This window comes from Odocoileus virginianus, chromosome 30, assembly GCF_023699985.2.
Source record: "Odocoileus virginianus isolate 20LAN1187 ecotype Illinois chromosome 30, Ovbor_1.2, whole genome shotgun sequence".
Lineage (NCBI taxonomy): Eukaryota > Metazoa > Chordata > Mammalia > Artiodactyla > Cervidae > Odocoileus > Odocoileus virginianus.
Window position 1 is genome coordinate 26346750 of NC_069703.1, and position 24303 is coordinate 26371052.

Sequence of the window (24303 nt, forward strand, 5' to 3'; positions counted from 1 at the left end):
CAACCCCATGGACTGCAGCCTACCAGGCTCCTCTGTCCATGGGATTTTCCAGGCAAGAGTACTGGAGTGGGGTCCTGTCTCTTTGAGGGACCTGTAAATATTCATGTTGTTCTTTAATGATTACAAATCATACCCAGTGGCTTCCCAAGTGGCACTAGTGGTAAAGAACCCACCTGACAATGAAGAGGATGTGAGAGACACGAGTTCAATCCCAGGGTTAGGAAAATGCTCTAGAGGAGGGCGTAGCAGCCCACTCCAGTATTCTTGCCTGGAGACTCCCATGGACAGAGGAGTCTGGTGATGTACAGTCCATAAGGTCACAAAGAGTTGGACACGACTGAAGTGACTTAGCACATACCAAGTGGAAATAAATGATTACAAATAAAGCCTTGGTTCTCTAGTAAGAGGTTAACCAGAACCAAGTGGAATGAGGGTGCAGACATATCTTGTTTTAGGGAATAGATCTTTTCCTAAAAGCTGCCTCTGTTTTGATCGTTTAAACTTGAATTTTAAGTGCACTAAGAAGTTTGCTGCTTAAAAACCATATGGCAGCTCTTCATTTCTGTAAACATAAGGCTCCTTAATGGATTCTTTAGGATTAGCATGCATGCATTGTTCTCTGCAAGTGGGGCACCCCTGTAGTGCAGACTTGACTGTTTACAGGATGCATGTTAAGGAGAATGAGAGCTGAATGTGGACCGTGAATAGAAGGTTAAGTTCTTAAAACTGGAGCCTTGTGAGACAAGGGAAAGCCATACAAAGCCAAACCCCTTTTTCCTTTTCCACACCTGTCTGCATGGCCTGCAAAAGCCAGCAAGACAAGTGAGGATGTAGCCGGAGTTTCAGCTGGGACGTTTCTTCCTGCACCCACTCAACACATTTGCTGGTCCTCCTCTCTTGCTATATCATCAGGGTCCCCTCGGTAGGAGCTCAAGCCAGATTCTTTCCCACTGGAGAGTTTCAAAGAATGTCAGTGCCTCCTCAGCACACACAAAGCCAGCCTTAACATGTTGGGGGTGGGGTAGGGTGACAGCTGGAACTACTGCCATGCCATCAACCTGCATCTGTGAGCCTCAACAGGAGCAGAGCCTCCTGGGCTTCCAGTCCATACTAACCCAGATCATCTTATCATCTAAATTAGGTACCAATAAAAATATTTGGCTGGAAAACTTTTTGTTGGGGGGGGGATTAAAACCACAGCTTAATATAAATTTCTTACAGAGCCAATCAATTCTACTGCTATTCAATCGGTATTAGTGTTTTCATCAGGGTATTTCTATTTTATCTCAGACATCATAGTTTTTCCACTGATATTAATTTAAAATCCCCATCTTCCATGTCTCTACCTGTCCAGTCTTTTCTCTGGCTTCTTAAACATATGGAAGACAGTTATCTTTTTCTATTAATTTTATCAGCCATGTCATTTTTAACTCTTAAAATTCACTTTCCTCCTTATTGGTTGTATTGGAGACTTCATCTGCCTCATAATTTTTTGTTGGATGCCAGATACTGTGAAGTTGAGATTCTTGGGTGCTGGGTATCTTGTCTGACTATACATATTCTTAAGCTTTGTTCCAGGATGCAGTTCATCCCTTGAAAATAGTTTTGATTCTTCTGGGTCTTGTTTTTAAGACTTTTCAGGTGGAAGCAGAGTGACATTTAGCCTAGAGTTGTTCTCCCCACTCTTGAGGCAAAGCCCTTCTGGGTACTCTCCCCATCATGGTTTCTGAAGTTTGCTAGCTCTGTCCCGCCTTGCAATGTGGTATTCAGGCACCTAAGATGATACCAAATGTGGTGTATAGTTTTGTGTACTTTAGGGTTGGTTTCTTGTGGTCCCTAAGCGTGCTGTTTTAGGGGCAAGTATATGGAAGTCGGCTGGAGCACTGCTCACCACTGCAGAGCTGCAAACAACAGAGGATTCCTCACCAAGAAGAGCTGGCCAGACTGTGGGACATCCACACAGGAGACTTCTGCATCATGTAAAAGGATGGGGTAGGTCTAAAGGAAGGTGCTGGCCTGGAAAAATGGGGCATATTAAGTGAAATGCCATGAGATAACACTATGGAAAGCAGAAGCCAAAACTTGTTGCAAACCAGTAGGCATAGCATGACCCCAGAACTGTGAATGTGTACGTGGATCTGACTGTCCAAACTAAGGAAAATGTCAGGAACATAAACTAAATTGTTAACAATGATTAGTTAGAGGATTGCAGGAGGAAGGATAAATTAGCTTACCCTTACTTGGATGGCCTTACTTGGTACAGTTTTTTAATTAACTTTTTGTCTTTTTTAGTATTTTATATATAAAAAACAAAACTTGCTTAAAGAAAAAACAGTTGGGTAAACAGGTAAATGACACAACACTCAGATGTGGGCACCACGCCCCTCTTACCAGGTGTCACGAATCCACTTATTGCCTTGTGAATTCTGGGCACATTATTAATCTCTCTGAATGTCGGCTGTTCTCTTCCTGTAAGTCAGGGAGAATCCCTAGTCTAACTCCCACCTATAATTGTTAAACCAAAGAATTAATATGTTGAGATAAATATCACATGTGAAAATACTCAATAAACTAGAATAATGCAGGAAATGTATCTGTAAGCTAGAACAAGAATCAATTATATCTAACTTTCCCTTTAATATGAGGGCTCCCAGTTTTTACGAGGCAGGTGTGTCTTCTCCAGTGAAAGCTTTCTGGCAGGCAGTGCCCAGACTGCTCTGGCTCCAGTTCGAAACACTCACAGGCACAAGAGTAAGACCATCTTGCTGTGGAGCCCAGACCTGTAAGTGAAGGTTCTTCATCTAATGTACCCAATACTGTTTCTCTTCCTACTCTAGAGGGCAGGAATGCCACATGATGGATGCAATTGACTGTTCCTCTTTCCTGCTGGGATACAGTTAGGTATCAGTGGCTGCCAACAGAATTAATGGCTCCGCCCACTTCAACAATGGCTATCCTGACTCACAAACCCTGATTTCAATACGTGAACTTGAAACTGGGAAAGAAAGTCTCACTAATGGTCGTGGAGCAGTAAGCCATCGCGAGCTGACATGCTGATTCTGAAATTCATGCTCTTCTACCCTAAGCGTTCATGTCAAAATACAAAAGTTGCACTAACTTTTGTCTCCTAGCTTTAATGAGGTATAACCTACTTCTTAACTACTAATACCACCTTATTTAAGGTACAGATATTCCGATCACCCAAAAGAGTTAACTCTTAATTCTTTGCAGTCAATTTCCCTTCCACAGGCTCCAGCCAATCAATCTGCCTTTGACTTTTCTAGCTCTTCATATAAATGCAATCACATGTAGTCTTGTGTCTGGCTTCTTTCACTCAATGTAGTGCTTAGAGATTCATTCATGTTTTGAGTATCATTAGTTCATCCCTTTAAAAAAGGAAGGTGATGTATTTTGGGGCTGTGATGTATTCCATAGTATAAATATACTGTATTTATCCATTCATCTGTTTGTATCCAGTCATCTGAATAACGCTGTGAACAGCTGCATAACACTCTCTGTATGGCCATGAGTAAGCCTAGGAGTAGAACGGCTAGATGGCAGATGTTATGTTTCACGATGTAACACATTGCCAAACTATTTTCCAAAGTGGCTGTATCTCTATACATTCCCACCAGCCACACGTGACAGTTCCAGTTGCTCCAGTCATACCAACACTTGCTACAGTCAGTTTTTAAAAATTTTAGCCATTTTAATTACTAGTTTGTTTTATATTTGCATTTCCCTGATGACTAATGATGTTAAGCATCTTCTCATGTGCTTATTTACCTTCTTTAGGAAAATGTATGTTCAGATCTCGTCTATATAATTTCTTCCTAGATACAAACTCTCTGAAGAGCATTATTCCTTATGGTTGTACCTCACTTCATTACTGAAATGTGAGGATATGCTTACAACAGGATTGGGAAGGAACCGATGACGGTCTGTGTGTTCATAAATCTTGCTAAGTTGGACACTGCTGCCCTGATTCAAGGCAGGAATATGGTCTTAGTGTTAGGTGCAGTAAAAGCTCCATAAACATAATTTCTGTCTATCCTTGTTAGCTATTTCTACAGGGACTTTTAGAGTTTTACATTTCATTTCATATCTCATCTTGGTGGTAATTAAGAACTTTTCTCAAACATTTCATCAAGCTTTTGAAATACATGGTACCTACTGGAGGATTCTAGATCAAAATATTAAAGTAAGTTAGGGGGTAAGACAAGGCAGTCTGGCAGAAGCTTAGCTTCAGAAGAGAGATCTAATACCTCCCCATAAAATACGACAGAAACTAGTAGCTCTACTGAGTATTTAAAACCATGACTTTATAACGCTGACCACAATAAAATGTGGGGCCTAGGGCAAAAGTAAGCGTCATATTGTTTAACGGTCACAGGGCCCTGGTACCAGCGTCTCCCTTTAAACTCTTCTAGATGTCTCCAAGTATCTGCTCTCAAATATTTTGAATATGTGTGCATTTTTCTTTTACTTTAAATGACTCCAAAGGCTATAACTACTAGACCATCACCGATTCTTAAAGGTTTTCTAAAAATGCTGTTATATTATTGTTTCCCAATGATGAACACACATCAAATGTCAAAAAATAAAAAACCTGAGTTAACCTCAAACATGTGCTCTAATCAGTTCTCTTGTTTCATTAGGGCAAAGAACGGGATCCTGGATTGCAGAAGTGATGGCGATGGTGGAAGCTCTGACATGTGAGGAGCATCTCTGATTCTCTGGACTGGCTCTCCCCTGGCCTTCACGGACAAGGCAGCTTCACACAGACACCCCATGTGTGTGGTACAAGCTGGCTGGACGTGGGGGAGGTAGTATCACCCACGGAGCCAGACACTGCTTTCTACTTTATTCAACATCAATGCACAAGTGGACTTCTGTGGGGACGACTAAAGGGCATCCAGGAGAAGAGAAAGACCCTCGGGTAGACAACCCCGCAGCAGAGACTCATCTTCACAAAAATGGCTCAATGTTGATTTCCACACAGGAGCAGGGCATGGTCAGCTCGAACTTGGTGATAACGTCGGGATGAAGGACCCCCAGCTTCCCGATGCTCTGACCCCGGGCAAAGATCTCCGCACATCGGCCAGGGAAGAACGCAGAGCCTGAAAGACAGAGAGAGAAGAATCTGTGCTTCTCCAGGCAAAAATGTCAATAGACATTTAACACTGAAAGCTTGCTAGTCGCCTTTAAAAAATAACTATTCTTTAAACTCCAGGCTGTGAAACCAGCGTGCTTCCTGGAACTTTCTTTCTGGTCTTAAAAATCATTTTCTTCAAGACACTCTTATAAGGAAAAGGTTAGGGGCAAACATGACAATGGGGACCGTGTTTTTTATCGCAGTGGTCCAGACAGGATGAAGAGGAAGAGACTGAAGGAGTGGAGCTGGGAGGAGACTTGGGGGAATGTGCAGACGCGGAACTGTTCTGAAAGAGCACAAAGGGAAAATGAAATGTAAAACCAACCCACTGTGCCTGCGAAGAACCTGTTCTGAAACAGGTTCTTCATAGTAACACTTGCTGGATGCAGAGTCTACACTGAATTCACGTCCTGTTCAGGACAGCACTCTTTTCTACCTCATTCCACAGAGAAACACAGGCTGCGCTGTCCTCAGTGGGCACGGGCCTTGGACAAGAATCTGACCCGCATTCCTGTGGGCAAGAGAACCTTCTGAGCAGTTCTGGCACATCTACTGTAAACCGCGGCAAAGGCCAGCCCCAACACAGGGCTGGCCTGACCCCTGATTTACTTGAGACCGGCACAAAGTCCCCTCTTCATTCGGGTGCCACTGACACAGAGATGGCTGACTAACCCAGAAACAGTTCTTGAGGTTTAAACAGCTAAAAGACGAGCAGAGAGACACCCAGGCCCCCACACAGTCCTGCCGCAACGCTCCACGCTCTGCTGAGGGAAAGCAAACGCTGACTCATTTCTCTCCCCACCAGCTTGAAAATGGATCAGGTCCGCAGCTCCCCACTGACTCAACCAAAACGTCTACTTGTGTGACAAGCCTACAGCCTGCCGTTTCTGAGCGAGTGCATTATTTATGAAAGAGTAGACGGCCGAGTCTCTGCTAATGGCTCCAAGGTCAGGACAATGAAGAAACACAGAACTGGAGTGTGTGTGGGGGGGTAGTTACCATCAAATCAGAGTCAGCTAGAGACTTGGGAAGGAAGGATGTTTGTTTACATTCCTGAAAAACATTTTTAACTATCATTCTTAAAGAACCCCAAAGCAACCCAGCTGAAATATAAGGTGGTCTGCATCTCATATCTCCCCAAACTAAGTAATTCTGCTTTACTATTAAAAGCAAGAAATTCAATGAACTGCATTTGAAGTTCATAATGGTTTGGCTGTGTGCATTAATCCACACTTGGAGAGAGGAGTCAAATGAAATAATACAGAAAGCATACTCATTGATAATGTATGGTCTTAGTGAGATACGAACACTGTTAAATCTGACAAAGATCCATGTTTTAATTCTGTCAAAATAAAAACCTAACTTAAAAGACAAAACCAGGCCAAACAAACTTAAGTTTGACTTTGCTGGCAGTCCAGTGGTTAAGAATCAGTGCTCCCAATGCAGGGGACATGGGTTCAGTTCCTGGTTGGGGAACTAAGATTCCGCATGCCATACAATGAGACCAAAAAAAAAAAAAGACAAGACCACCCCCTCTCACACCAAATAAATCTTCAAATGATAAGTTTTTAAAAGTGGTGGTGGTGAGCAGTATAACCAAGAATTGCAGAGTTACAACCTTTACATAAAATTCTATGAATAAACTACAGTATCTAAAAAAGCCTATTTTAAAAGGCCATTTGGAGAGGAAGTTTTGAAGAACTTTCCTGATAACCCTGCTATGTTTAAGAATCCTCACTGTACCAAAATCCTTCCTTTTTATCTGTCTTCCAATTCCAATTTGATTGGATTCATTTTAACTGAAGCATAAAACCAAACTATTTTAGAATCTAAGACAGATGTGCTGGTTCTACAATGTTAGCAAAATAAAGCCCAAGAGATAAGAACTTTGGATTTTTAGTTCATAAAACAACTTTTCGAATCAGCGCTTTTTAAAGCAAAATCCAGTGACGTTCTTCTTTAGCTAGCAAGCATGACAATGCCAGCTGGCCCTCTCTCCAGAAGTTGGCACCGAACTCTACGGGAGCTCACTAACTGCTTAAAAACTTGATCAAACAAAAACGTTCGCATCACCAGATAGAATGTTCCTCCTTTCCAAAGAAAAGGCAAAAAGAACTGAAAATCATATCATGCATTACTTCAAACATATCCAAGTGTGGGAACGTTGTCAATGACACCAATAGCAAAAGTCTCGGCCTCCTCAACTGCCCGGGGTCAGAGTACCTCCCTGCAGAGGAGCTGCTGCCCAGTGCGGGGTGGGGGGCTCCCAAGGGGGTCCTCCGCCCTCTCATCCAATGCTCGCCGGTCCTCCCCTGCCCAACCACACATAAAAACTAAACCCAATGGTGGAGTTTCCATATAACTTCACTGGGCCAAAAACCATTTAACCCATGATGGCAATTTTCACTTTTCTTGCCCTTTCTCATGTTTAACAAAGTCCTATGATTTTTTGATTGATGCCTCTGTTAAGTTAGCAGAAGGCTGAAGGTCTCTCTTCTTCAGACATTAAGTTGAGAGGCACACAAAAGTGCCTTCAAGTTTGTAAGGGGTACAGAGAGACACTGTACCGCTTGACTGATGTTGTATGTGAACTCGACATACTGAAAGAAGATTTCAAGTTACTAGAACATAAGCATTTCTTAGAGCTTTAAAAAAAAATCTTTATGGTTCAAACCAAACTTTGCAGGCAGAAGTGAATGGCTTCAAAGAAGGGCGGATGAAAGAGAGAACTGCTTCACTAACAACAACAAAAAAGTGAACACACCCCCGCTAAGGCAGCAGTTAGGGCCGAGTTCAAAGATGGGCGCGCCTCCTCCATCAGCAGGAGGGGAGCTCAGCACTTCAGTGCGCTCCCAGCGCTCCAAGCGCTCCAGCCAGGACCCAGGCAACCTGAGTCAGTCTTTCCAGAAGTAAAAGAAATCACATCTGAATGGAACCTAAACACGGGTCTAAGCTTATGAAAAATCAGACCTGGGTGATAGCCGAAGACCCCTTTAATCTCACTGGCAAACAAAATTATTTCTGGAGAAAGAGAAGCCTCCTATGTCTAGAATCATAAAGTTGTTAATTCAAGGGAAACCACGCTGCCTTGTGAATGGGAATTCTGAAACACAAATTCTACAAACTGCCTTCTTTTAAGCATTCATTCAAGCCCAGAGTTCCTGGTTCACTGTTGAACCAAGGTACATAAATACTACAGTTTTCAACCTGTGCCCAAAACCTCTCCAGTATTCTACCCAGTTCTTTGTACTGAGTAAACCCTCGGCTCTGAGAGGATCCATCACAGCAAAATGGCTTCCAACGGAAAAGCAGATTTGGGGAAAATAGGTGTTCTCTGTGGAAGTCCATGTGGAAAACCAGACAAAAGACACATCAGTGAGGCACAGACAGGAATTTAATCTCCAGAACTCAGTGGGGTGTGAGTCAGGCCCTTAATTAAAGCTTTTGTAGCATCTCCCCCAGGTCTGCAATCGGCTGCCTGTGCTGAGCCGGCAGGACCACTCAGAGGACCTTGGGGGAATTCCTCGGCCAGTAATCCGCACAGCACCCAGTCTTCAGCACATTTTCTGGCTAATTGACCTTCAAAGAGTTTGTGAGCTGCCTCTCTTGCCCGTTGCCAAACACCTTTCACAGTTTCTTTTTGCCCTCGTCTTTCTTTCAGAGTAATATTATAGGCCCGGAGTTTGGATAAGCTCGATGCATAGACTTTACTCCTGTAATTGTGCGAAACACCGGAAGCAGAAGCTTAAGGTGGTAACTGAGCAGACCCCTAATCTGAAAGCCCCTTGGTGTTATCAAGCATGAGGCTCATAATTCCTTAATCTTTAACACCCCAACCCCTCCCCCATCGACTGTTCTCAACTAATTCATTTGGTACTTCATTTAATCCATTTCTAAAATCACCCACAGTATAGATTTACTTTTCCCTTTCTTCACATTACTAGTAGATGCTTTGGGGTTCACACCCACATACTGTAACTGCCAGCAATCTGGTACTTTATCATTCAAATTTCCCATAATAAAAAGAACAAAATTAAAAGGAGGGTGAAGAACACTGGAGAAGGAATGTCAGCATATCATATACATCACAGCAAGTAACAGAAGCTATCATCATGAGCTTTAATAAAGATAACCATCCATAAGCCCCCGAATTCAGGGACAAAACACAAAATGCAAAGTTATACAGATAGAGTAAGCCACTGGGCCAAGAGAAAGTGTTTTAAATCTGTTCTAAATGACTATGTAAATAATATGGGGTGGGAGGAAGGAAAAATCACTTAACAGGCTGACTCTTGGGCCAGCACCCACCCAAACCCAATCTTTTCCATCTACCAAGTCCCTAATTCTAATACAACTAGATCTATATAAAATTATCCAGTCTGTGGTCCAATAACCCGGCCTAGGAAATCACACGAAAGAAAAAAAAAGAAAACCCAGTGTTCCATTTCTGGAGTGAAACTGACAGAGTGGGTGACAGGCCAAGAGCAGAATGGGGCTCTGATCATAATTTTCCATGAAGGACTTTTTCCTGGTGTCCCCTCCCTTTTTGATAAGGTAGTAACTATGACTAATTATGTTGCCAGCACATCAACCTCACTTTCCTTTTCTAAATAATTTAAAGGAAAAAAGAAGACAAAATATAGGGCTTAAGAAAACTGACCACACACTTATGTGAGCAAGGTATCATTCTTAAGGGTGGTGGTTCTCAAAGTTTTAGAACCAGGAGTTTTTTTTATTGTTTTTTGAAGTGCCCAATGCAATGAGGGAGCACCCAAGGGGGAAAAGGCACAATATAGGTAAGACATTAACTTAGAAAAAGGTTTAGAAACATCAGGAGGAAAAATTGCCATAACTACCGTGATATAAACACATACGTTTTTTTCATATCTTGGTATACTCCAGATTGGAATAAAAGTTCTCTGCAAAGACCATTTAATTTGTAAGTGGAGACTAAATAATTTCCAACTGGTAATATAAAACACCCACTTTCCCCAGAAATACAGAAGTCTTCACCTTACATCTGATGTGAAATATTTATGGCACCTAAAGTCTTTAAAGAGAGGAGGCCTAATCCCTTGAGTGTAATGGCTATCTTTCATCCCTTTCTGAAGATCAAAAGAAAGAAAAGCCCCTTACACAACTTTACAGTGCTAATCCCAACACACCTGCAGACATCATTAACCCTTAAATTGGAGGCAACTGGACGGGAGAGGAGTGCTGGGCCCACCTACCCCTACCGAACGGGCTCAGAGAGGGAGCCTGTACTCACAGTGACACTCATCAGTTCAGTTTAGTCACTCAGTCATGTCTGACTCTTTGCAACCCAAAGGACTGCAGCACACCAGGCTTTCCTGTCCATCACCAACTCCTGGAGTCCACCCAAACCCATGTCCATCGAGTCGGTGATGCCATCCAACCATCTCATCCTCTGTCATCCCTTTCTCCCCCTGCCTTCAATCTTTCCCAGCATCAGGGTTTTTTCCAATGAGTCAGTTCTTAGCATCAAGTGGCCAAAGTATTGGAGTTGCAGCTTCAGCATCAGTCCTTCCAATGAATATTCAGGACTGATTTCCTTAGGGATTGACTGGCTGGGTCTCCTTGCAGTCCAAGGGACTCTCAAGAGTCTTGGTGCTCAGCTTTCTTCATAGTCCAACTCTCACATCCATACATGACTACTGGAAAAACCATAGCTTTGACTAAATAGACCTTTGTTGGCAAAGTAATGTCTCTGCTTTTTAATATGCTGTCTAGGTTGGTCATAACTTTCCTTCCAAGGAGTAAGCGTCTTTTAATTTCATGGCTGCAATCACCATCTGCAGTGATTTTGGAGCCCCCCAAAATAAAGTCTGTCACTGTTTCCATTGTTTCCCCATCTATTTGCCATGAAGTGATGGGACCGGATGCCATGATCTTAGTTTTCTGAATGCTGAGTTTTAAGCCAACTTTTTCACTTTCCTCTTTCACTTTCATCAAGAGACTCTTTAGTTCTTATTCACTTTCTGCCATAAGGGTGGTGTCATCTGCATATCTGAGGTTACTGATATTTCTCCCGGCAATCTTGATTCCAGCTTGTGCTTCATCCAGCCCAGTATTTCACATGATGTACTCTGCATACAAGTTAAGTAAGCAGGGTGACAATATACAGCCTTGACATACTCCTTTCCTAATTTGGAACCAGTCTGTTGTTCCATGTCCAGTTCTAACCGTTGCTTCTTGACTTGCAGACAGATTTCTCAGGAGGCAGGTCAGGTGGTCTGGTATTCCCACTTCTTTAACAGTTTGTTGTGATCAACACAGTCAAAAACTTTGGCGAAGTCAATAAAGCAGAAGTAGATGTTTTTCTGGAACTCTTGCTTTTTTGATGATCCAATGGATGTTGGCAATTTGATCTCTGGGTCCTCTGCCTTTGCTAAATCCAGCTTGAACATCTGGAAGTTCATGGTTCACGTACTGTTGAAGCCTGGCTTGGAGAATTTTAAGCATTACTTTGCTAACATGTGAGATGAGTGCAATTCTATCAACAGGGCAGGGCAAAATCTGTCCTGCAAATAAGCACTGGGTCCTGTAGGGCTTTATGCTTAAAATGGAAATCAGTAAAGTCTAGACTATCTAGCTTCTAACTAATGGAGAAATGTCTTCAACAAGGAACCATTTTTTTTTAAGAGATCACCACAATCGCCTTATGACTAAACATTTAGAATCATGAGTGCAAAATTTCCCAGTTTTACTTAGTACAAGGAAATTTATAATTTATTTCCATGGCTATCACCTTTTGATATCTGTCATTTTATTTACTTATTATTTTTTTTATTACAGTGTAACTGACCTACAACACCGTGTTAGTTCCAGGGGTACAGCATGGTGACTCAATGTTTCTGTACATCACAAAACGATCACCATTCTTAGGATCTATTTTAAAGTCTAATCTTAACTATGTTTCTCTCATACACACCAAGGAAAGACTGGCGGCTGGAGGAGAAGGGGGTGACAGAGGATGAGATGGTTGGATGGCATCACCCACTCAATGGACATGAGTTTGAGCAAGCTCCAGCAGATTGTGAAGGACAGGGAAGCCTGGCGCACTGCAGTCCATGGGGTCACAAAGAGTCAGACACGACTGAACAACGACAACGAAGTCAAAGAAACAGATCCAACGTGGAGTCAGGTTTCAGTCTTCCCTGTTACAGCCTTACTGCTGAGCGCCCACAGGGGAGGAATAAAGCAGACAGACACAGAGAAGTCAGGCGATGCAGGCAATGAATCTGGAAAGACAGCTCCATGCGGGCACCTTGTTCCGGTCCTCGTGAAGGTCCTCCTAGCCTGGCTTCCCGAACTGCCCCTGGATCCTTGGTAGCAAATCCCCCATATCTTTTACTTATGACCTGAGCGACTGAACAACAATTCTAAAATAACGCCCTCATCCTACATCTGTCTTGCACTTAAACCACTTCCCCCCAAATTTTCACATTTCTTAAGTGTTCATAGGACAGATACGGAATCACAACCTCAAAAATAAAAGGTATAGATCATCCTGCTTTCCAGGGTCAATAAAATGGGTCTTTCCAACTCTTTCATCTGATAAAAACCTTTAAAGCACATCAAAATGTGCAGAATTTATTACTTTCCCCACAGTTATAGTGAAATAATAAAAACAACAACAGAGACTATTCTACGGCTAATTAAGGAAAGCCTGGAAATGTTGTGTATTTGAGATTGTATCTATAACTTAACAATTAGTTAACTTTTCAACTGAGACTTTTGGTTAACATGGAATAAACCTAACTTCAAGCATGCCATTAGGATAGATGTGCTGTAGTTTCAGAATTAAATTTCAGCTGATAAGTAGGGCGTGTTAGAAGAGAAAGAAGAGAATAATAATGAGATTGTGAAAACAGAGTACCCTACTTTCGACTCATCTTCCCCCCAGTAGAGGGAGTGACTTGATCCCAGTGCAGCCCTGGCCAAGCCCCCAAGGACAGGCAAGTTACAGATGGAAAAAGCAGAGCACAAGAAGATTAGCGGACTGCCCGAGGCAGGCAACGGTACAGGCCCAAGAGTGACGCCTCTGTGTGGCCCGAGGCACAGAAGGCCCACGAACAGTGCTTTCAAACCTTTGGTCAAGCTGTCCACTTCATGTGTGCAAACTTCTTCTGGTTTAAAATTAAAGAAACAAACAACACTTAAATAAAAGACCGACAGCCACTAGCCTTAGGACATAATAACATAAGCTCTGCAATATTAACATAATATAATACAGACAAACCTAGACCTTTTCCAAGGAAAAAGGCACCACATTAAAAAAAAATCCCATATAACACAGGCATCCTTAAAGAATAAGTTTCAGATTCCTGAAACAAGGCTGGAATAATCTGAGTGGATAAAGAAGCACCATAGTAACACCATCTAAAAAGGGGAAGAAAGTGTGCTGTTACGCTAGACCCTGGGGCAGAGGCTGCTTCTGAAACATTTAAACTCCTGCAGAATCTTAAAACTGGAAATGACCCTGGTGGTGATTTTGTCCATGCTTTACCTCAGATATGAGAAAATGGATACCAAAGAGGTTAAGAAAACCAGCCAGCCAGGTAACAGTCAAGCTGAGGACCCAGTTCCTTCTTGAGTCTGTGACTTTTAGCCAAAGATGCCTTTCTGAAGGGCAGCTCTGACATCTACCCTGAGGGAACTCTGGGCAGTGATCAGCCATTCCAAAATGCTTTCCCAAGTTCTTAGTCTGCCTCTCCCCGTACAGACAGGACAGATACTATCATTCCCATTTTACGATGAAGAAACTGGCACAAAGGGATTAAGTCCTAAATCACATGGGCTAACACTACAGAAGAACCTGACCCAACACACAGGAGTTACTGTTACTATAACTCATCAAGGTCGATACTTCACAGGCGATCATGCCCCTTAGGGCCCAATAAAGTGAATTCTTCCCTTGCATTTCAGTAAGAGATTGTATCATCTTAACATCTGCTTTCTCAGCTTAGTTTATATTTACATGTTTGTCACATTCCATTAATTTATATGTCATTTGCCAAATTGTTTTTCAAGTATTTAATGTTGGCGGTGTTTCCAGTTATTCACTATTACAAACAGGCTTCCTGTAACATATATGTTATTAATACTTTCTGCTTTCTTTGCTTCTTGCCTTTGCCAAAGGTAGCACCACACAAGTAAACCAATGCTAATTATTATATAGTTCATTACATATCAAAATGTTAAACAATGGACTTCCAGCAACAGTAGGACCAACAAACCACAAACTAAATATAAGATTATACTGATGGTTGGATGGCATCACTGATTCAATGGACATGAGTTTTAGTAAGCTCCGGGAGTTGGTGATGGACAGGGAAGCCTGGCGTGCTGCAGTCCATGCAGTCACAAAGAGTCGGCTACAACTGAGCTACCACACTGATCTTGTTTTGTACAACATTGATTTAAAAAAAAAAAAACTGTCCCTTGTATAGTACCAATTATTTCTTTTTTTATTCAGTTCCACTGGTGGAACTGAAAAAAAAAAAAAAGGCATCAAAGCAGTCCAGGAAAATAATTCCAAGAGAAAATCTTTGTTCAGAGAATACAATTCATAAACAAAAGCCTTTGGGAATTAACAGAATGAGCAGAAACCCTTGTCTTCTGGAAGGAGAATACCAAGGTATAGTGGCTGCAATAACAACACTGATAAAACATTTAACAGCTACTGATGAATACTGGGCACATCAACACTGGTCTCACAGAACAGGAAATAGGAAGTTCTCGAGACATTCAGAGCAAGGCATTTTACCTGCTATTTTTGCTCAACTGTTTACTCTTTATGGCTGGCTTCAACATCACTCAAAATAAAAATACTGTAACTACCGTAATAGTCACAGTTTACTGTTTAAAGAAAGACATATAATTAATTAATGTCTATTTGCTGATGCTTCCCTAGAGGCTCAGATGGTAAAGCGTCTGCCTGCAATGAGGGAGACCTGGGTTCGATCCCTGGATCAGAAAATCCCATGGACAGAGGAGCCTGCGGGCTACAGTCCATGGGGTTGCAGAGAGTCAGATATGACTTGGCAACTAAACATCTGCCGATATACTGGGCTGTGTTGCTGTTTCCCATGTTTTCTCCTTTCCTCTTTCCTAAATATAAGGAAGTGTGTGTGTGGCTGTCAAACAGGTGTAGTTTCAGAAGGTGGAGAGAGTTTTTCTATTCCACTAAATTTGCCCCACCCTTTTTAAAGCTAATAGCCTGACATTTTCATAGAGGGACCAAAATTTCTCCTTTCACAATGAGAAAGGGCTAAAAATTAAAGCAAGTTCACACTAGTATGTATCAACTGAACCTTAAGTCAGATCCTTTCTTGAAATGAAATTTTCTTTAAAAAAAAAAAAAAAAAAAAAAAAGGCAGAATGTTTACAGTGAGAGTCCTGGAGGGGTAGGAGGGAATGGAAGAAGGAAAAACTAAGACACAGGCAGGTCACCAAGGCTCTAAGCGCTGGGGTCTGGGGTCTGAAGACAAACTGCCCACTCCACATGCCGCCTATCTGGCCCCAAAGAACCGGCAGGGTGATGACATTCCCGACCTGACCCATGACCAACCAGGGTGGGTGCTTGGAGATGCTTCTAGGAGGGGAACAGGTTGTCTAAGTCACCCAAGTGACTATTACAATTTATTTCTCAAGAGCGGGAGACTAGACCACAGCCAATGAACACTACGGCAAAGCAAACTAATTCATCAAGATCAAAACCACAACAGGGCCCTGCCTGGATGAAGTCAGATCGTCTGCCTGTCATTCATAGAAAATTATCAGGGATGCTTTACATGAGTGTCAATCTGTGGGATTCCTACAATGATGTAATATACAGAAGGCTCTCTCTCTAAAGGCAGCCTAACAGGGGGACAGAAGAAATGTGCTGACAGATGAAGGAAACTCCAAAGAAGACAGATATTAACAGATGTCTGATTAAGGTTCTGCTTCCGTACTGCCCCAAAGTCCACAGTAAAATATGTATTTCTCATTTTTAAATGAAGCAGACTCTGAATTAATATGAGATTTACAAAATACCAGTGCAAGCATTGTTTAAGGCTTCTACAGTCTTGCCTGTTAATACTGGGAAAATAATGGTCAAAATGTACTTTATTGTAGGCTATGCTCTAAGTACAAAAAGAACTGAAGATAAAGCTTTAAACTGTTTCTAACAATTATATATTAGTAATAATAACTGATATTATTCTGAATAAAGATGGATAGAGTAATAATATAAATTCATCAGGAACCAAGATTTTCAATGTAAAAAAAAAAAAAAAACCTTATAAAGATAAAGCCCAACATGTTAAGTAAAAATCCTCTAATCCTAAATATAAATTGAAACTGTCCATATGAAATCAATGCTTTTCTTTAAAAAACAGAATTTTTTCTTACAAAAAGGTTTTCTTCAGCTCTGAATTTTAAAAAGTCCTAGAAACAAAGACTCACTCAGTAGCAATGAACAACCTTAGCACCTAGACTGTGATCTAAATTTGATTTCCCACTAAAGGGAACCAGGGCTACTTGGCAAGATAGCGGATTCCAGGTCTGAGGCAAACTATATAAGATGAGCCCAGAAATATATCTCCTATATTATAAACCACTTTCAAAAAAGCACCACCATATATGACTACTTTCTCCCTTTCACTTTAGTAACAGCCTCCCTGTCAAGAACAGTTTCTCAAGGCTTACAAAGTCCTCTCCCCGCTTCCAGAATAATCTAGCCCTAAAGGGGCCAAGGAAGGCAGAAACCCCACACTTGGGGTGGGCACTGGGTGTCAGAGCTACAGGGGGCGGGGAGGGCACCCACAGATGAGAGGGCACAGCCACAAGTGGGCAGGCAAGGGGCCACTCAAGTCTGAGAATGAGTGATGAGCCAGGCAGACCCTCAGGCTACAAGACAGGGTTCAGTTACGAATCGGGGCAATGAGCAAGTCAGTGAAAACATTGCAAATCATGGGAACCGGGTTTTTCACTGTTGGAGTAGTGAGGTATAAATACGAAAGGGAGAAAACTGTAATGAACCCTAAGATGTTGAACCGGAATGGAGGTATTAATATGGGCTTATGGTTTTCAAAACACATAGATATAGGAGTAAATTAGTAGATACAGGTATGTCTGAGTGCACCTAAAGCCTAACTTGGCTTTCAGACACCACTCCCCACCAAAAGGAACCAGTACGGAGAAATGGGACAATGGAAAGTTCAAGATAAGCCTGGAATATCCTCTCATGCCCAAAGTAAGAGAGTGCTAATAATAATAAAGAATAATAGGAACATGTTAAAAGGACACAGAACCCAGCTTGAAGGGATTCCCACTGGCCAAAGTGAGGACAACATAAGCATCAGAATAAGTAACCAATTAAAAGACACTGCTCCTTGGAAGAAAAGGTAATGCAAACCCACACAGCATATTAAAAAGCAGAGACAGAGACATCACTTTGCTGACAAAGGTCCATCTAGTCAAAGCTATGGTTTTTCCAGTAGTCATGTACGGATGTGAGAGTTGGACCATTAAGAAGGCTGACTGCTGGATTAACTGATGCTTCTGAGCTGTGGTGCTGGAGAAGACTCTTGAGAGTCCCTGGGACAGCAAGGAGATCCAACCAGTCAATCCTAAAGGAAATAAATCCTGAATATTCATTAGAAGGACTGTTGCTGAAGCTGAAGCTCCAATACTTTGGCCACCTGATGCGAAGAGCTGACTTGCTGGAAAAGACCCTGGTGCTGGGAAAGACTGAAGGTAGGAGAAGGGGGTGACAAAGGATGAGATGGTTGCATGCAACTCAACGGAAATGAGTTTAAGCAAACTCCAGGAGATAGTGAAGGACAGGGAAGCCTGGCATGTTGCAGTACATGTGGTTGCAAAGAGGCAGACAGGACTGAGCAACTGAACAACAAGAACAAAATATATTGAATAAAACAGGAAATAACGAATCTGTACTGAGATAGATAAACAAATAGGAAGACTGATTAGGAATAACATTTACATAATTTCAATACTCTTCTCCTCAAAATGCTTATTAATGATAAGGGAGAGAGGAATAAGCTGACAGTAAATAAGCTCAGTAGACACAAGCTTGATCGTGATTAAAGTTAACTGCCTCAGCTGTCAGATAAATAGACCCTGGGTGCCACTGACAGGATGCACTGAGAAGACACCGTTATTTCTAAAACATCCTTTCAAAGATGCTGAACTTCAATCTACTGGGAAGAAAACATCTGACAACCCCAAACTGAGGGACACACTATGAAATAAGTGTCAAGGTCATGAAAGTCAAGGAGAGACTATTCTAGAACTCTCCAGGAGGAGGCTAATGACATGACATTACAGCTAAAGGCAACAAGTGATTCTTTGATATAAAGGATAACTGATAAAACTTGCACAAGGTGTAAGGATTAAATGGAGTTAACATTAACATAAAAGATATTTTTCTGGTTTTGGTGACTATATTTTGGTTATGGAGTTACACAATGTTCTTGTTTGTAAGAAATACACACTAATGTATTAAGGGGTATAGGTTGGCAATTTACTCTCAAACAGTTCAGAAAAAAGTTTTTGTCTTGCATCTGCTTTTTTTTTAAAATAAGCTTGTAACTGTTTCAAAACTTTTACAGAAGCTTTTGCACAGCAAAGGAAACCATGAACAAAATGGAAAGGCAACCTACCCACTGAGAGAAAATATTTACAAACAATGTGACTAACAAGGAATTAATGTTGAATATATACAAAAGATCATGCAACTCAGTAACAACAACAAAAAAATGAATAACCCAATAAAATTGGGCAGAAGACCTAAACAGACATTTCTCCAAAAACATACAGATAGCCAAGAGGCACATGAAAATATGTTCAACCCTGCTAACTAGCAGAGAAATGCAAATCAAAGCTACAATGAGGTATCACATCACACTGGTCAGAAGGGCCATCAAAAGGTCTATGAATAATAAATGTTGGAGAAGGTGTGATGGAAAACAAACAGGTACATCACTATGGAGCACAGTATGGAAGTTCCTTAAAAAACTAAAAGTAGAATTACCATATAATCCAGCAATCCCACTTCTAGGCATATATCTGAACAAAACTCTAATTAAAATAGATACATGCACCTCAATGTTCATAGCAGCACTATTTACAATAGCCAAGACATGGAATCAACCTATGTGCCCATCAACAGGTAAAATGGACAAAGAATATGTGGCATATGAAGTCAATGGAATACTACTCAGCCATAAAAAAGAATGAAATAATGCCACCTGCAGCAACATGGATGGACCTAGAGAATATCACACCAAGAGAAGACAGAGAAAGACAAATATTCTATCCCATGTGTAATCTAAAAAACAGTACAAATGAACTGATTCACAAAACCAACTCAGAGAGAAAGAAAACAATCTTATGACTACCAAAGGGGAAGGTGGTGGGATAAATTGGGAGTATGGGATTAACAGATGCAAACTACCATGTATAAAATAAACAACAAGGATTTACTGTATAGCGCTGAGAACTATATTCAGTATCTTGTAATAAGCTATAATGGGAAAAGAATCAGAAAAAGAAAAAAAAAAATCCTGAGTAGTACAAACCACCCTAAAAACCCTTTCAACTTTTGGGATTTGGGTCCCTGAAACTGCAGAATGAATTTCTTTTGTAGCTCTTTGTATTTGGGCCATAGCCTTTTCTACAGAACAGTGGAGGCCAAGGCCTAAGAAGCAGGAAAAAAAGGAGAACACGGTGTTAAACAAAAATACCTTTCTCTCTTTTTTGCCCAGCACATACAGTCAAACTGAAGTAACTCCAAAGTACACTGTAAGTCACAGGACACACTTTCAATGGGGGATGAAAACTGGTTCTTGGTGGGGGAGGTAGGTATGAAAACAATCTTACATTATGATGGTTTAGAGACCCCCCAAAGCTGAACCCTACTTAACAAAACTATTCTCCTTGGTATTCAGTTCGTCTCACTGGCTTGTCATGGGCTTCACGCGAGCAGCACTGGTGTGGAAAACATAGCTAACGTGTGCAAGACCAGTGCTCATAACCATGGTGACAGATGGCTCAGGTCCTGTCACTGGAAGAGTGTATCAAGTGCTCAATTTGGAGGTCATGTTAAGAGGTGACCTGCATGTGCCAGGAGTCACCATGGGCTGCCTTGTATGTTGTTTATGTATGATCCTGAGAGGTTCTGTACATAGCTCAGGCTTTGAGAATTAAATAAAAACAGTTTCTAATTGAAAGAGTTATTATGCAACACATCATTAAGTACATCAAGTGCTGGACTGAAAAAACATGAACATACCTGACTACCAGGGGCTTCCCTGATAGCTCAGAGGGTGAAGAATCTGCCTGCAAGGTGGGAGACCTGGGTTCGATCCCTGGGTTGGGAAGATCCCGTAGAGAGGGGAATGGCTATCCACTCCAGTATTCTGGCCTGGAGAATTCCATGGACAGAGAAGCCAGGCGGGCGGGCTACAGTCCATGGGACCGCAGAGTTGGACATGACTGAGCAACTAACACTTTCACCTGACTACCAGCTAATTAAAAGTTATCTTTTCTTATCAAGGAAAAGCTAAATTCACTGAAAATACTTTTTAAGAAATTTTTCAAGTGTTGCACTTTCACTGGAAAAGTGAGTTTTTAATGTTTTTTTTTAAAAAAAATTTTGGTTACAGTTATGTATTTAAATGAACTGCCAACTGGCATATGTAATTTGATACACTACAATTTATACAAGAATATAACATTAAAAGCTATGCAGCAGATACAAAGTTAAAGGTTAGTAGTTTTTTCATGCAAGCTGCTAGGCTTGAAGGATCTCAGTTCCCCGACCAGGGGCTGAACCTGGGTCGCAGCAGTGAAAGCCCGGAGTCCTAACTACTAGGTCACCAGAATTTTCTAATTTAACTCTTGACTTCGAAGTACTTACTTATTCTTAACCCTGAACTGAATTTTAAAAATAAGGTTTATACTTTTTTTATGTATGAAGCCCAGATATTCATATAGTACATAATAAATATGCAGTATACCAGCAGTATTAACATTTTCAGTTCAGTTCAGTCACTCAGTCATGTCCAACTCTGTGACCCCATGGACTGCAGCACACCAGTCCACATGTCTGGGCTGAGGCTTTTATGAGCACCTTGGCCCCATGTCATCCCGCTGCTTGGATGTGAGGTGATCCCTGCTGATGCATTTAATACTACTCTTAAGAAAGCCCACAATGATAACAAAAACTGCAGTATTTGAAAGCCTAAGTCCAACACCAAAAAAGTAGAGAATCAGAGGATGCAAAAAAGTAGAGAATCAGAGGACGAAGGACAAGTTTTTACACAGAGTAACAAGGTCAGAAGCTTACAAACTTCCAAACCTTTTTTCATTTAAACTTAGTGCCTTAACAGTCTTTGCTGACAGTAACTAAAAATTTGGAGATGCCATAAAGATCACTCCTTCTTCCAGCCTAGACATCTTGTATAAATTGGACTATAAATGGAACACTTTTATTCCAACAAACTGTTCGATATATACGATTCTCATGTATTTCCAAGCTCATGTTACACTAAAAACCAGTGTGAAGACCGGGGAGACATCACAATTTCACCCATTATTTTTTAGCATCTGCAATCTTTCCCAGGTGTCCTGCAAGAGGGAAAAGGTCATGACCTACAGGTCAAGTCAAGGATCATTAGGTGACACTAACAGAAGGTATCTAAATATCCTAAGTACATATGGTGCAGGATTAAATGTGCCTATTACTTGCAAGGTTATTTTTCATTTCACAAAATGGATTCTGAGCAGCATGAAAATTAGAACTGTCAAAACTAAAAGTACTAAAACTTCTGTTTTTCCATCTTTTCTCAGGTTAAACTGATGTTTTCCATAGATTTGTGAATAAACAAAACTGAAAAAGTAACAAATTAAAGGGGAAAAAATACACACACACACTCGAGTCAATGCAGCCAATCACACACAAAGCCCACTATCTTCTATAAGAAGTGATTTTCACCATAATTTGCCCAGGGACCACATAACTGTTGTAAACACAAAAATGCTGGGAATTTTCCTTGCCCAGAAGTGGTTTTTGAAAAGGATAAATGCATCTTAACATACATAATTTAGTTTGCAACAAACCACAGAGGGGAAGAAGTTTGAGAAAATAAAAGCATATACATATGCTGTAATGACCTGATCTAATGCCAGTGGAACACTGTGAGATGTCTGAAGCACTCACAACGCTCTACTGTTCAGTCATTCAGTCGTGTCTGACTCTTTCTAACCCCATGGACTGTAGCCCACCACGCTCCTCTGTCCATGGGATTTTTTTCAGCCAAGAATACAGGAGTGGGTTGCCCTTTCCTTCTACAGGGGATCTTCCTGACCCAGGGATCGAACCCACGTCTCTTGCATTGGCAGGCGGATTCAAAAGGTTGAAGGTTTGCTTTCTTTTTTCCCACTCAATGGTTGTCTTTATTTTACTGGCAGTTTGACATCCTAGCTCCTTTTGTGTTCTTAACTGCCATGGTGCTCAGCAAATAAAATCTATGTGAGACTAAGCACGCATGGCTTCTAACTGTGGCTGCAGTCACAGGCCTCAAGAGTGCTTCTCAGAGACTCCGGGGAGGCAGAGGTCTGCTGCCTGCATCAAGCAAGGTTACATGCAGTGTCACCGGAACTCCCTGGGATCAATGTGATGATCCATGAAATGAGTCTCCAGATTTCTCTCACAATGGACAGGGCCAAGTTTCTCAGAGGGGAATAAAGTCTGTTCCCCCCTGCCACCCAACAGAGCGGCACGAAAGGCAGTCAGTGATGCTCGCTAGAATGGACAGAGAGACTGCGTACACCTGCCGATGAACTGACATTAGCATGGCTCTCTGGTGACCAGACTTTGCTCAATTATAATGGCAGGACCACCAGGGACTTTTAATTATTAAAAGGTAAACCATATGCCAGAGTAACAGAAGACAGCACAGTGATCAAGAATGGCAGGAAACGGTAGCTCTTCATCTGTTTCTACTTGACATTTTGATACTCAGAAGACCTTTTCTTGAAGCAGAAAAAACTATATGCAATTAACAATAAACCTGAGGAAACAATACAGCTAAACATGCCTCAGCAACCAAACTCCTGTGTAGAAATTTACTCAGGAGATAAATATATATGAAATTTTAGAAGAACTTGTACCAACTTTACTGCTGACTTACTTTGACAATGGCACTTCTTTAGGTCGGTTTCTTTAACCGTTATTAAAAAAGAAAAGGCAATCAGAAAAAAAGATTAAAAAAACAAAAAAAGGTAATCATGCTTATTATTAGATAATCAAAATGTAATAAAATATAATATTCTGAGAGCCAAAGTAAATTCAAAAGAAAAACACGTATGGCCTCTGTCCTCATACAAAATCAAACAGCAATAACAACTTGGCTAAAACACTCAACATGAAGATCTACAACCACATCATAAGTGGTTACAGTTTATGAATGCAACTTCTAAGACATACTCTCCAAACCAAAACAGATATCTATACGTTAAAAAAATTAAGTATTATATTGTTTTGGTGCTAAAAAATGTAAGGATTAAAATTATAATTTCACAGCTTTAGAATATTAAAAATAGAACTTAAAAAAAGATTAACATACATAGGCTGTATCATAAGAGTTCTGAGTGGCACAAAAGGTTCCCAGAGGAAATTGTCCGAATGCTGTAGCTTCTACCTTCATAAAGTTTCTTAAATTAGGCTTCTCCTTGGTATAGCCTTGGCCAACATTCAAGTTCAAGTCTTATTTTCACTGCTTTAAAACACACTATAACACCTTTCCACCACTCTCTTCCCCTCTACTCTCTATGCCATCCAACTTACATACTGCTGCCAGATTAATCCCTTCAAAGTACAGATCTAATCATCTCACTCACTTAAGGGCAGGGAGGGGAAGCAGCAGCAGCTTCAATATTTTCCAATTAATTAGCTGACATTCCATATCCTAGCACTCAGGACACTGCGGTCCCAAGCTTCTTCCTTACCCTATAGTCGAATAGAACTGCACTAGGCCTTGTTTCCCATCATTTCTGGCTTAGCTCTAATGGTCTGCCTTGCTTCCCAACTCTCACCTATTCGTTCAAAGGCTCAT

The 24303-nt window shown here is 41.2% G+C and overlaps 1 protein-coding gene across 3 annotated transcripts in view; it reads right to left on the reverse strand.

Annotated features, from left to right (window-relative positions):
• Positions 1 to 4794: 4794 nt before the first annotated feature.
• Positions 4795 to 24303, reverse strand: part of FARSB (phenylalanyl-tRNA synthetase subunit beta) — a 69150-nt gene continuing 49641 nt past the window's right edge. For all 3 annotated transcript variants that reach the window (XM_020910764.2, XM_070458700.1, XM_070458703.1), the window contains one exon: positions 4795 to 5120. In XM_020910764.2, coding sequence (XP_020766423.1) covers positions 4969 to 5120 — 152 coding nt within the window. In that variant the 3' untranslated portion in view covers positions 4795 to 4968. The remainder of the gene's footprint in view (positions 5121 to 24303) is intronic.